Here is a 14,445-nt window from a genome sequence, read left to right on the forward strand (position 1 = left end):
ATTGTCGAATAATAGTTGGTTGGTGTAATTGTGAATTACACGAGCATGTAAATTAGAGTGCTGACCCCATTTGGTCAATTAACGTCGATTCAGACTCCCTGTTTACAACGTAACCAGATACAATTCGGTCGATAACTTTAAGAAACGGTTGCGCAAACGTGCACGCGAACTGGGTCTTCTGGTGTATAATGCGTGGAACATGCAACGCGATTAGATTACTGCTGATTAAAATGCATCGATAATACTCGCATCCTCAATTAGCGGGTACAGCTGGCGTGGCTAATTAATTTCTATTTTGGCACCAAATCGTTGGTGTTGTTCGTAAAAAAGTAAAAAAGTGCGAAACGTGGAGGAGATAGTTGGAAGAATATATTTCATGCACAGGTGATCTTACTTGGTAACTATATCGCGAACGAGTTACAATTGTCGACCTTTTCAAAAGCGACGAATCACGATGCTCGAGTTCGTTCAGCAGGAACGAATCCACGTTCCGTTCTGCATTTCTTCTCACGTGTTTCGTACTTGCTCTGACCTATGTCGCAAGAAGCTTACTCCAATGGTGGTTTGTAACTAATAGGTATCTCTGTTTCGACCAGCGATCGTACAAGTATTTACACTGCGTTATTACTTAAATAAAAAAAGATATAAGACAGACAACACTTGGCTACTGAGTCTGTTGTACGATAGAATCAGTTTCGCGGTAAAGAAATTACATTCTTTCTGGTCAACCGACTACGTCTTATATCCTTTTTTCTTCGTACTCCATTGGCGAGACGTTTTTACGCGATCGTTTTGTTCCGCGTGAAATCGCGCGTGTAAAGACCGCAATCGCACGCGAGTATCGTTAGAAATCCTCAAGCTTTTCTTCACAAAGTGGCAATCCTGCTTTTTCTATCGACCTTATGATTCCTTTTTTCAAGAATTCCTGTTTTTATTCATTTGTTTACAGTTGCGTAATGCACAAGTTATTTATCTGCGAATACTTTTGCAAGCAATGCGAAACGACCATGGAGTGGCGTTCTCGCTAACCCTATCGAGATGAAGACATATCTCCAATTCTTGAGTTACGCTAACCGCAACGAATAGCGAAATCGAATGTAGGTTAAACCGTGGTTCGTTACGACTAAATAATTATTAACACGGTAATTTATTCGATGCCTTTGACGAGCATCAGCGTGGACAATCTTCACTTTGATTATCGCGACGAGAAATATCTTAAGATAAAATTATGAAATGTATTCATAAGTAAAGAGACATTACATTTAGATCCTAACATCGTATAACGAAAGATTATTGCCTGTTGCAAATTATACAGTTCATTTAACTGAGAATCAACCAACTATTATTACTGCAAACTACTTTGTAAAATGTTAAACGCGACATTTTCTAAAATTTGTATAGTAAATTTCAAACTTTCTTCTATTCGTATATGTTTAATCATATCAGTGTCGACTGAGAAGGAGGTAGAATAAAGTAGAGCGAGGTTTAATAAAAAAAAAAGAGGAGAAACAATTTATTTTGGCCTAGATTATGTACAGATGCAACGCGATTTGTCCGAATTTAGTAAGCACCGACTAATTGCTGCGATTGGTAGTTTTGGGGTTGGTAGGCAGGCTTGCTGAACGCCGATTGGGCCGCTGGATACGAGGGTGCTGCTTGGGAGAATACTCTTGCTGCAGGAGCACTGTATTGTCCAGGGTTGTATGCGCCTGGAGCGGCTGCTGGACCAGCGTAAGCTGAAAATTAACAATTAATATACTTCTATAAGTATTTAACATACTTCCAAAATTTAATACAATCGTTTCACCATCGTACATTCCATCCATTCGATCGCTCGATTTTAAAAATACCTGACACATTTTCAGTAAAGAATTTTAAATAATTGATGGATTATTCGATAATAAATTGGTTCATTTTATTTGGTACGTTCAGAAATAAAACAGAAATAAATCGAAAGACGAGGTCGCGTTGAATACCGTGTCTGACAGAGACTTTCGACATTATCTCTGCGCCCAATTATGTTTGGTACGTGCACGAGGTCACTTCTTTCCAGACTTGTCCAATCGTTAACATTCTGATTTACGTCAGGTAAATTTTCATGGTTATAATTCACTTCTGGCTCAATGTATAATTTTTAATTGTCGAGGGCATTGAATACAATTAGTAGCGACGGTAAAAATGTTGTTAACGCGAGTGGAGGCTACGAATAACTCGAGTGAAACGTGTTCGTGACCTACAACGTCGTCGTTTAATATTCACGAAGAGAAATGACCGGGTCACGATTATATTCGTAACGATTGGCGGCCGCGCGAGCCATTCCCACAGGAACAATCGGCCGATTAAGTCGTTGAGCAACGATTCCACTCTTACGTTGCATCAGGGCGTTACGTGTCTACTCACAGTCAGTCAGAGTTCAATCTTTCATTTTTGCATAAAGATTTCGAACACTCGCGGCGAATAATAGCGTGTACACTTTTATGTAGAGGAGTAAAAATTGATAAATTCTTCGGCAACGTTCTTTGCCGCCAGCGATTTGCATAATTGCGATTTGCATCAACGATTATTTTGCAAGGAGTTTATATTTTTATTGCCATCGGACCATATCCTAGATTTTACGCGTGTCCTTTCATTATTATTCAACTATTTTACATAATGACTTGCTTTATGTAATGTGTGAAGAAAGGTCCGCCGTTAGTACGCATTAAACAATTATTCCTCGATAAAATCGTTATCAAAGAAAGTAATATTGTAGATTGCAGTTAGAACGAAGGTTTAACAAATTGTTCATCGTATTTATTAAGTCCTCCTTGAATCTGTACAAAAATTAATGCCCACGCAAAAATCCTCCAGTACAAAACGTAACAATAAATCAGGATACCTAATGTATATCGAGCCTACAATACTTTCAAGTCTCGACAACGGAAACTCAAATTACTCTTCAATCAACTCGAATACGAAAAAACCTTGAGCAAATCCAACAATTACAAAACTGTCTTCATATATACATTTATACAACGTTCATAAAAAAAAGGAAGCTTAAATTTCTGCACAAATTAATACCAACAGAAAGAATGAAGTAAAAAATTTGTAGACGCAATGCGAACGAGGAAATCTCGAATTGGATGTGAAAAAATGACGAAACAGTGCGCGACGTCAAGCGGTGTGCTCCAGTGCGAACGTACCTTGGCCTTGGACTTCCGGTTTGTACTCCTGCGCGAACTTGTACGCCCTGGCTTCGGCCTCGGCGAGCTCCGCCAGCCTGGCGGCCTTAAGAGCCGCCACTTCCGGCGTATCGATCACCGTCCCGTCCTCGGCGAGGGGCGCTGGCACGAACGGGGTGGGTTTCGCAGCCGCCGCGTAACTCTGCTGCCCGATGTAGTTCGTGTTTCCGGTGTACTGCGGCTGATACGCGACTGGGTTCGGCTGGTTGTACGTGGGCGCTGGAACTGGAATTTTCATGGTCGAGTTTATGGACGGTTTCGGAAAAATATCTCGCGTGGGCGGTCGCGTGAATCGTAAAATGGACGACTCGAGTTCTAGGACTTCGAGTAGATGTTACTTTATCTTTTCACCGCAACGCATTGGTTTTTAGTAGACGTTGTATATCAACGTACGCTACTTTTCTGTGAAGCTTAAATACTTTCTTGCTCCCTCTAAATTTCAATCTGCTGATGAATGGAATTAAATAGAAATTGGTAAACGATTAGTTAGAAATCTGCTTGCATAGAGCTTTATAAAAATGAAGAAAAATTGTTGAAAATTCTGAGTGAATTAATGAAAATGTTCACCTGGGGCGGATTGATAAATTGGCGCAGAGGGTTGGTAATTCTGCTGTCTGATGTAAGTGGCTGGCGTAGGTTGCGCGGGGGGTAGATTGTAGGCCTGCGACTGCGGTTGAGGGTTGTAGTCAACCGATTGGGGCTGATTCTTGCTCTCCTCCGCCGCCCTGGCGGCGGCCCTGGCGAATTCCGCGAAGTGAGCGGCCTTCGCCTGGGCCACTTCCGGCGTGTCGATCACGTTCCCGTCCTGACCAACCGGTGCTGGCGGTGCGAATCTCGGCGCAGCGGATTGGGGGTGCACCTGGGGCTCCGCGAACGAGGGTGCGCCTAGGAAACCGGCCCTGCAGCTCGCTACCATAACAACTAACACGATCTACAATGAAATTCATCAGAAAAGCTCGTTATTAACCCCATTCAAATGAAATGCACGATTAAAAAGAATCTCTCTCTTCACTCTTCAAGTCTAATCAAAGAACAAAACTGAGACGAAGGCTTCGTAGATGTATCGAGCCCAACTGCGAACTATATCGATCGTATCAGGCGTGGGCCTCGCTCGACCTGATCTACCCTAACCTTTCACTTTCCTTTGTTCGACCATGTCGAGCTATCCGCGTGTGCAAGAAGGACTCACCAATCCCCTCATGGTCCCTTTCTCTCTTTTCCTCGATCTATCGCGTCTCCCCTGTTCGTTGCCTTTCCCAAAGCGCTGCTGGTGGCCAGTACTCGCTCGTTTCCGCTCCAGCCAACGCTACCCGGCCGGTCACGACGTTTTGTGTTCCTGGAGAACGGCTGTTGGTAGCATTTATAGGCGGTGATCATCCGCCCCCTCCTACGGTTGGCACCACGTTGGCCACGACCTGGAGGGAGCCAGGAGGTGATCGGCTGGCCCACGTAGAGCCTGGGAAGCGCGCCAGGAAAAAGGATACTCCCTCCTTGCAGGCTGGTATGGGCCCCAGGACCTTGGCATTTCGACGGGGTCCGTGCACTCCTGGACCGGAAGGATGGGACTCGACACGCTGCTATTGGACGGCTCGCTCTAACGAAGAGCTTTGCCTCGGTTTGCGTGGGGGGATGTTATTGTTCTGGATAAAATTAGGAGTAATTAAGGATTTCAGGATTGCATAGATTGTAAGGTTGGAATATGCTGGAGGCTATACTTGTACAGGGTGTGTCGTTTGATCGTAACAGCCAAACGTTACTTGCTAACTATTTGTCGTACAAGAAAATGGATCGAACGGAATGTACTATGTAATGGAGTGGATTGAACTATTGCTTTTTTATGACAAATGAAAAAGTGATTTTGGATCGTTGACTTAATTGACTCACTCTGTATATTAGAATGTAGAAGGTAGTGAGAAATAAGTATCGAGTGCAATTATGAAATTATTAGGGTGTGGGATTATGCGAGGCTGCAATTGCAGGCTTAGTGATCTACGAAATTGTTTGCAATTAGTTGAGCAATTGATACAGCATGTAAATGCGATTGACAGCGAGGAGATTATTGGAGATTGTCATGTTGTGGGAGCACATCGTTGCAAAATAGAATCGTAGAACCGCAGAATTCTTTGGAAGCTCTTTTTACCTGTTAAATATTATTTGATTTATAAATTTTGTACGATTATTGTGGCCTGATCCAAACTACTTGGCACATCGTTCAAATTACACGCAGAGCGCAATGGGAAGGCAGTCGACAATCGCATTTCTGGTAATCAGAAACCTGAGAAATCACGTGAGACTGGTGCATCACGTGAGAAATAGGTTGCATCGTGACAGAGGAAGTTACATCCGAGACAACTTTTCTCCGTGATTACATATGGGAAATAATTTTGCCCGACGAGCTACCTAATGTTATAATTACGCTCCTACATAATCCTTTTAATCCGCCTTTCGTTTCTCTCTCTTTCCATCGTCCATTACACGTGACAAAATATTTTCCCAAAGCAGAAACGGGCGAAATAAATCCATCATACGGCTGCCCATTAATTTAATCGAAAACAAGGTCGCTTTTTATACCATTTTCTTTACTTTCGTTGCAGCATTTCGTTGTCCTTTAAACGCAGCCACGTATGCGAGAGCGTTAAACGACTTACCAACCCTGAACGAACGAAGGACTCTGGGCCGAAGGACAGTCTGCAATAAGAATGCATTCCTTCAATATTTTTGCACTGCCCGCAGTGAGTACAGTTGTATCAGTGCACCAGAGAGTCCAATCGCTCGATCAAACAGATCGATGCGAAAAAATTCGTGTCACGCGTTAACAGTTGAATTATAATTAATCGCGATGGATTGTCGCGGACCTCGATTAAACGCGACGCACCAACTTTTACTCGGCGAATCAACGAATTCTCGTCCGCGTATCAATTTTCCTAACGTTAAATCGTTCGTTTCGTTAGGATATTTATTTAACGTCCGAAGAAACGATAAGAAGTAGAGAAAAGAAACAGCGCGCGATTGTTTCGTCGCCTTCTTGCATGTGTAATTGGGAAATCGGGAATATTTGCTCGACGCGAGTGTCACAATCGACCAGAACGATTTTCAATTGACGAAATAACAATTCTAAAAACGATTTTGTAACTACGTACGAGTAATATTTAGAAAGCTGTCGCGTTCATTTTTTTTCGTGGAACCGACTGGGTGAAACCCTTTGATGTTACGTCACGGAATAATTGACGTTTTGCAGTTGTTGCACTGCAGGTCTCTGTGAAAAACGATTTTCACGGTACGTTCGTTTTTTAAACATTTGTTGCGTCCCGCCGCTGTTTGATTAATCTACGGACTCGTTAAGATCGTCCGCTTAATTCAAGTGTTGTACCCGGTATATTCGTAGTTAATTAACAGTCGTTAAGAATGCATTAGGAATCTGAAAAAAAGTGTCACCACCATTTTATTCCTTTTTCTCTCGAACTTTTTCTGCGATAGCTTATCTCGTAATTGATTACCCCACTAATTGAAGATAAATCCAAATCAAATTCAGCCCCTTTGCTTTTGTCGTGCGAGTAAAAGAATTCAACGTACATCAAAATGAATTAATCGATACTGGTATCGTTACGATTAGAAGAGACAATTACAAATGAAAATTGAAAAAAATTTCACGGTTCAAGGTATCGCTCCAGAGCTTATTTAAAATCTTTATTTATCCAGCCATGTCTGCGTTCAGCTATCTAAATATTCCTACGGCATTTGTGTAAGCGATGCAGTCAATCAGTTCACAAAAGAACCAGTCCTTTTCCGATTGTGACAGGATGTCGTAATAGCCTCTTTTCATAAGACACGCCCCGCGATTAAGCCACGGACTTGTCGGCCGTGAATATCGTAATTTCGTGACTTTGTATCGACAGTTACTCGAAGGACGCTGAACTTCTCCCGAGGCCTCTTGGAACAGGAAGTCCATCTTGCATTTATCTCGATGGCGCAGTATGATCGCAGACGAGGCGCGGGACGGACCAATCACCCAGTGCACTTTCCTGTCGAGTTACTTAGAGATTCTACAGTTTTCTTCACATTTTTACCAGTGTAAATTTCGAAAACATGCAAAGTGGAGGGTTTTGCACCTTTAAATAATAAAATACCCCCCCTCCCACTCTTGGGTGTTTTCGAAAAATAAAACTTAATGAAAATGTACCTTCCCGTGCAGTTAGAACAAAATTATTACCAGGACTATAATTTAATTGTAATTTATTGTACACGCTACCAATTTACATGGAATAAAGTATGGTTTTAAGCTTAATTCGACATGTTTTTTTACTGACCTTAAACTATGTCCTCCACCCACTCATTTTCCTTCTCATTGTCACAAGCTAGTATAAGATAAGGGAAATTAAAGCGAAAGATTGATAATTCATCACATATCACATTTTCCCGATACAGAGTTCGAAAATCGAGATTTCTTAAGCAAAGTGGCAATTTCTGAAATTTGAATTTCCCGCGCTTTTTTCGGATACCTCCTCGCATATCATATTCTCCTGATACAAAGTCCGAAAATCGGGTTCTCGAGTGAAAAATCTCTGTAAACTGGCAATTCCTGGAAAATGACGTCACTTCCCAGAATCGTCGAAATTCCTGGAATTCTCGATGACGTCATTTCCAAGAAGTGGCACTATTCGGATACCTCCTATGACGTCATGTTCTCCTGATACATTGCCGATTTTTCGAACAAAATCTTGAAAATCCGACTTTGTATCAGGAGAACATAAGTAGTGAGGAGGTATGCGCGCCACTTCTAGGAAAATGACGTCACTTCCAAGAATCGCCGAAATTCCAGGAATTCTCGATGACGTCATTTCCAAGAAGTGGCACTATTCGGATACCTCCTATGACGTCATGTTCTCCTGATACATTGCCGATTTTTCGAACAAAATCTTGAAATTCCGACTTTGTATCAGGAGAACATAAGTAGTGAGGAGGTATGCGCGCCACTTCTAGGAAAATGACGTCACTTCCAAGAATCGCCGAAATTCCAGGAATTCTCGATGACGTCATTTCCAAGAAGTGGCACTTTTCGGATACCTCCTATGACGTCATGTTCTCCTGATACAAAGTCAGATTTTCAAGATTTTGTTCGAAAAATCGACAATGTATCAGGAGAACATGACGTCATAGGAGGTATCCGAATAGTGCCACTTCTTGGAAATGACGTCATCGAGAATTCCAGGAATTTCGGCGATTCTGGGAAGTGACGTCATTTTCCAGGAATTGCCAGTTTACAGAGATTTTTCACTCGAGAACCCGATTTTCGGACTTTGTATCAGGAGAACATGATATTTAAGGAGGTATTCGTAATGCTGGACTATTTTTTACGAGTTTTATCTCGTCTAGGGACTAGGATTTGGCTTGACAGGTTATTAATTGATTAAACAATTAATTAACAATTGCTAATGATTTATTCAGTCCTTATATACATTTGCAATCTACAGAATGCTCTTACAATCTATTTTGAGTACATTTTGAGTACAAACTCGGTTATAATACGTTTAATAACTAATTTTTACGCTAATTTACAATATTAATGTACAATATAATATGAAACATTGATTAAATCGTGTCTCGAAGTGCTCTTCCTTTTGATCGCGATGCTGCTGACGACTCCCCCAGCTTTCCTTGTCCAAATTCTTCTTTTAATTATTAATATTTGAACTCCAGCTTTTTGTTATTGCCAAAGAATTAATTTCTCGTCCGCTGCTGTTGCATCTCTCGTATTCCTGCTTTCAGCCGGTTTACTGCCCGTTCTCCAAAGAGATCCAGCTGCTCTGCAAACTCCCCGAGGGTCCGCGATACCTGCACACACAATTACACGTATTAGTACGACTGACAATTATTACCAACGCCGATAGACTTGAATTCCAAACGAACAGCGATCGAATTTGCTTCTTTGATACTTCCCGGAACGTTAACGAGAACAATGCTCTTCGTGGGTGCAGGAAAAGTCTTGAATGGCGACCTTGGCTCGCTCGTACTCCTCTACATCCTGGCTAGAGATCGACGGAAAGCAGCGGTTCCCAAACGGAGGGAAAATGCAATGCTCAATAACTTATGAGCCGTTTCACGAGTTTGCTTTTATCTATCGTCGAACCCAAGTACACCTCCTATCATCGACAGAATTTATACGAACGTTCCTGTCGAACACTATCAGAAAACGATAAAGAGAAACAAAGGGGACGTGTACATTTCGTTCTGTAAGATAAACGACAATGGAAATGCCCACAATGGAACCTCGTGGGTGCTCTTCGATCAAATTCTTCGATTCCACGCGCACCCTAGACAACCCTCGTCGTATACAGGCTTCAATACCTCCAACGATAGTTCAAATTACCTATGTTCTTTATTTCCATCGAAAGAAATAAAAGGAAAACCCGAACATAGATCTGATACAATGTTCAGACACTCTAGAGTCGAATCCATACTTAAGCAGGGAGCATACTCGAGCATACGTAAATTCATCGTATAAAATGGTTAAATATCGCTTGTTTTATTCAGCCCACAATTATGTACAAGAACGTGTATCCTCTGCAGCCAGTGTCGCCAAAAAGGACGGTCCAAACCTATCGCGTGGCGTGCTCAAAGTAGAACCTTCTGGATGATCGGTGCGGAGTATGTCGATAGAACGACGGGCAGGCCCAGGGAGCCAGATTTAGCGGCCTGTTCGGCGGCCTGCTCGATGTTCTGGTTGATGCGAGCGGCCGCGTGCTCAGCCTTGGCCAAAGCCACCTCGGGTGTGTCGACAACGCGGCCGTCGAGCCCAATCGGCGCCCCGGGTAACAGTTTCGTGGCGATCGCGACCGGTTCGAGGCTGTTCGCGATCACAGGCCCCGTGTATTCGATCAAGTCCGCCGATTTGACAGCCTCGTTCGCGAGGGAGATCCTCTCGTTTATGTGGGCCGCTGCGTGCTCAGCTTTGGCCAGGGCCACTTCCGGGGTGTCCACCACGCGGCCGTCGAGCCCGATCGGCGCGCCTGGTACCAGTTTGGTGAGAGTCAGGGGCCCCGCGAGTGTCGCCACCTGAGGCGCCAGTAACACGCCTGGACGGGCGATCGTGGTCGCCAACAGCGCGGACAGAACAATCTAGAAATAGGGAATTTTTGTTAGAATGGAGCTTGAAGTTGATTGGCAAACAGGGCTGACAGAACGATCTAGAGATAGGGGATTTTTGTTAGAATGGAGCTCGAAGTCGATGGACATTGGTCAACAGGGCGGACAGAACAATCTAGAAATAGGGAATTTTTATTAGAATGGAGCATCGAATCGATTGACACTGGGGATACGAATTTTTGGGAGATTTAATTTGATATTGGATGCTTGGAGGGCTGTAATGTGATGGATCGGTGAGGGGGAGTGTAGATTTGCAATTTTTTTGTTTAATTTTAACCGAATTAAGAGAAAATGGAACAGGTGAATGTGTAAAATAGTATGAGAGAGCTGAGGGGTAAAGTGGTATGAAAGGAAATTTGATATTTTATTTGTGAACTTCATAAGGTTACATGTACGGTGATAAAAGTTATTAATAAAAGGTGTATGCATAGAATTTTGAAGGATTTGCCATACTATTAATAAAATTCCATATCAAAATCCCCTGAATTTCATTGAAGAAATTTATGGACCACAGATTTTTCAATAATTCATATCACACACAATTAACTATCTTATACGATGGAAAAAATCGAAAAGTATCATAAATACGAAAGCAAGGCTTGTAAAATAACAGCAGACTATTCTTAGAACGTCAACCAGCAAGTAAAAATTATTATTAACCAAAAAGAACATTTTGCAAAGTATCCCTGTTCAATGAGAAATTTTTATTTTAATTCTACAAGTCCAACTGATGCGCGATACCAAAATATTCCACTCCTTCTATCGAACAACCACGACAATCTCACGTAAACTATCTCCTGTCACTGCAATAACTGACGAACAATGAAGCGACGAGTCAGAAACGCCGCGAAATAATAAAGAAACACGATGAAATCGACGAGCGATACTCACCAGACACTTCATCGTGAAGAAACGTGGGCTCCTTGTACGCTATCTGGGCTACAGTACTCGCCAAGGTGCCTTGATGCGGTCTCATGGTGTCCACCTCGTCCCCTGGCCTTTATATAGCACCTGGGAGAAAAGGTTTCGCTCCATGGGACACGCGTTCATCGATGGGAGAGCGCGCGGATAGGAAACGCCCTGCCCAATAAAATCCAATACACCTGACATTGACATTTGGTCCAATCGCATTGCCCGTACAGAATTCATCTTTCTCCGACGCGGGACCATTGTCGAAACGGACTGTCGACGGTCCCTCGTTCCTTTTCTTTCAGGGACTAGACGAATTTCTTGTCGACTCGTTACGAGAGCGATGATTTCCAACAGCGACGACCTTCAGATTTCTTTCACGTATCGTCGGAGGATTTTGATCGCGGACATCGATCCAGTCTTTGTTAATTTGTAAAAGAATCCTGATGCAGTTTGGAACATCTATTTTCCAATTTCTATTTTGATCGACACACGTGGAAATTGCTTCTTATAGAATTTAATTAATAATTTTCGTTGACTTTACATTGAGCTTAACAAATTTCAATATTATATGAATAATAATTGCCATGCACGGAACGCAATTTATAAATATTATTAAATTGAAAAAAGGAATTTAATTGAATTGTAGATTCGATCAAATTTTGATTAAGCTCTTCGATTAGACACAATTTCGAATAGATACATATGTACTGCTTCTTAGAGTGACTATTTATGCAACAATCATATAGTAATATTACGCCAGCGCGGCGATATCAGATTTCTATTTATTACATTTTTCGTTACCACATTGCACTTACTGTCGCATTAAAAATCTTCAAACTGGAACTACTTTCTCTATTTCAAGTACAATAACGACGAGACATTTTTCATTCTAAAGCGAAGCAAAGAATATTCAACCATTAAAATTCATCTCACATCTCTCTGTCTGTCTACAAATAAAGATCGCTAAAATACCCCATCTCTCCCTCCTCCAACACCCATCAAAAATCCTTAAAACTAACCCCAGCCTTTGCAATTTACCACCAAAATTTTCCAGAATCCAATCGAAAAGCTGACGTCGCATTAGAAATTACATCATACGATCCACGTACTGCTCGTATCGTTTGCCTGGACCCCGGCGACACTAATCTCAGGTCCAAACTCCACCCCACAGCGACGTCTCGTTGCCGGGAGCGGCGAGGACGCAAAAAAATGCCCCTGCTACGTGATCCAACGCCGCTTAGAGAGACGCGGACCGAGGCGACGGAACAGTTACGCGATCGTCGGCCTTCGCCCGCGTCGCCCTTGGTGTCCATGGCCAGGCTAGCGGAGAAATGACAACGGGATCGGGTGTCATCCCGTGTCGGTGAGAGAGCCACGAAAATGGAGAGCCCGCTGAGAGCGATTTTTCCCCGCTCAGCGACGCCCGCAGACCCCGTACTCGTTTTACAACACGCTTACCTTGCCCCGGAGGAACGGAAACGCGCGCGGTCCCGTCGAGGTCCCGGCTGGAAAAATCGCTGCCGGGACGTGCACGCCGGGTTACGTGATCCACCGTCCCAGTACGCGATCTACGGCTATAAAAGCCGATCTAGGACGTCGCGTCTCATAGTCACGAACCCATAGCCAACGATCCCGGGATCGACACAACGATCGATCAGCCATCGACTCGTCGTTGATCCCCAGAGAACATCTACAGAGCCTCAGAAGATCATTGCCATGGGTCCTGTCGCCGGTTTGCTGTTGGCAGGCTTGGTCTCCTCGGCCCTGGCCAAGCCTGGCATCCTCTCCGCGCCCTTGATCGCTACTCTGACTCCAACCGCGCCTGTTGGCCCGGATGGTCGAGTACTAGACACCCCGGAAGTGGCCGTGGCCAAGGCTGAACACGCGGCTGCTCATCTGAACGAGAGGCTGAAGCTGGCTGACGAGGCTGCCAGGTCCTCAGCTGGGCTACAAGCGATCGTCAAGCAGTCCTCTCTGGTAGTAGCCACGCCGAGTATTCTGGTACCTGGCGCGCCACTTGGTCCGGATGGCAGAGTGGTCGACACTCCGGAAGTAGCTGTGGCCAAGGCCGCGCACGCTGCCGCCCAAGCGAACGAGAGGTTCAATTTGGCTAACGAGGCTGCCAGATCCGTCGCTGCGGATCTTAACAGGTGACTCTTCACGTTGGATTAAGTTCGTCGATGCCATGACGAAGCAAGGTAACGATTCGATTTACAGACCGCTGGTCCCACTGGTAGCCAACGGATTGGTCGCCCAGCAAGTGGTCCAGCCAGCGCAAGTGGGCCCAGATGGAAGAGTACAGGACACACCGGAAGTGGCTGCAGCCAAGGCTGCCCACGCCGCGGCTCAGTTCAACGAGAGGATCAACCTGGCCAACGAGGCTGTCAGATCGTCTGGGACTATTGTGACGTCCGCGCCCACGGTTACTGTACCGTTGGTGGCTGCCAATACCGTGGTGGTACCAGGGGCGCCCATCGGTCCGGATGGCAGGGTGCAGGACACGCCGGAAGTAGCTGTGGCGAAAGCTGCGCACGTGTCTGCACATCTGAACGAGAAACTGAACCTGGCCACGGAGGCAGCCAAGTCTGCTGACGTTCTCGCTGTTGCTGGCCCTGCGCTCGCCTACGGACGGCTCGTCTACTAATCGATTCTTCGTTGATCTTTGGACCGCACGAGGACGGGATGTACCCCATTCGTGAACGATTCTCGCGCCATTATCTTTGCGATTAATTAGCCGATGTATGTATAACAGTCGCTCGTATCGAGGGGTATGATGTTTGGGCCTGATCGGGACTGGGATCTCTCTGGAAGGTTCTCTGGGGAGGGGTATGGGGGTGGACGGAAGTTGGATGCTCTTGGTTTTTATCCTATGTTCTTCGATCGTTTCGTTTAGAGTCAACTAGGCTATGTGTTTTCTAGTTTGTTCAGGTTGACACGCTTTTTTTCTTCTTCCTTTCTGATGTCTTTGCGAGGTCGCGGTACTTTTCTGAGGGATGCTGAGATTGTCGATACTGCCATTTTTGGGGGTGAATGATGGTGATTGTAGACTGGATTAATAATAAAGAGAATTTTCATGATGTTCCGAGTGGTTTTTGGTTTCTTTTTATTTTTACCTGTACCCTGTTTTCTTTATTTTTAATTACTGTTGTGTGATATGTTGAAATATTCG

At 44.1% G+C, this 14,445-nt stretch overlaps 3 protein-coding genes across 3 annotated transcripts; 1 reads left to right on the forward strand and 2 right to left on the reverse strand.

Moving 5' to 3' along the window:
- Nucleotides 1–1,486: 1,486 nt before the first annotated feature.
- Nucleotides 1,487–4,431, reverse strand: LOC143427324 (uncharacterized). Its single transcript, XM_076901363.1, has 4 exons — nucleotides 4,411–4,431; nucleotides 3,789–4,152; nucleotides 3,183–3,446; nucleotides 1,487–1,736 (listed from the first exon to the last, which is right to left on the reverse strand). Exons 1-4 carry the CDS (start codon nucleotides 4,420–4,422, stop codon nucleotides 1,561–1,563), a joined length of 816 nt encoding a protein of 271 aa, XP_076757478.1. The 5' UTR covers nucleotides 4,423–4,431; the 3' UTR covers nucleotides 1,487–1,560.
- Nucleotides 4,432–9,755: 5,324 nt separating this feature from the next.
- On the reverse strand, nucleotides 9,756–11,385 carry LOC143427328 (uncharacterized). The gene is made up of 2 exons (XM_076901369.1): nucleotides 11,256–11,385; nucleotides 9,756–10,337 (listed from the first exon to the last, which is right to left on the reverse strand). Exons 1-2 carry the CDS (start codon nucleotides 11,265–11,267, stop codon nucleotides 9,834–9,836), a joined length of 516 nt encoding a protein of 171 aa, XP_076757484.1. The 5' UTR covers nucleotides 11,268–11,385; the 3' UTR covers nucleotides 9,756–9,833.
- Nucleotides 11,386–12,905: 1,520 nt separating this feature from the next.
- Nucleotides 12,906–13,933, forward strand: LOC143427323 (uncharacterized). The gene is made up of 2 exons (XM_076901362.1): nucleotides 12,906–13,426; nucleotides 13,494–13,933. Exons 1-2 carry the CDS (start codon nucleotides 12,993–12,995, stop codon nucleotides 13,918–13,920), a joined length of 861 nt encoding a protein of 286 aa, XP_076757477.1. The 5' UTR covers nucleotides 12,906–12,992; the 3' UTR covers nucleotides 13,921–13,933.
- Nucleotides 13,934–14,445: the final 512 nt, after the last annotated feature.

This window comes from Xylocopa sonorina, chromosome 9 (genome assembly GCF_050948175.1).
Source record: "Xylocopa sonorina isolate GNS202 chromosome 9, iyXylSono1_principal, whole genome shotgun sequence".
NCBI lineage: Eukaryota > Metazoa > Arthropoda > Insecta > Hymenoptera > Apidae > Xylocopa > Xylocopa sonorina.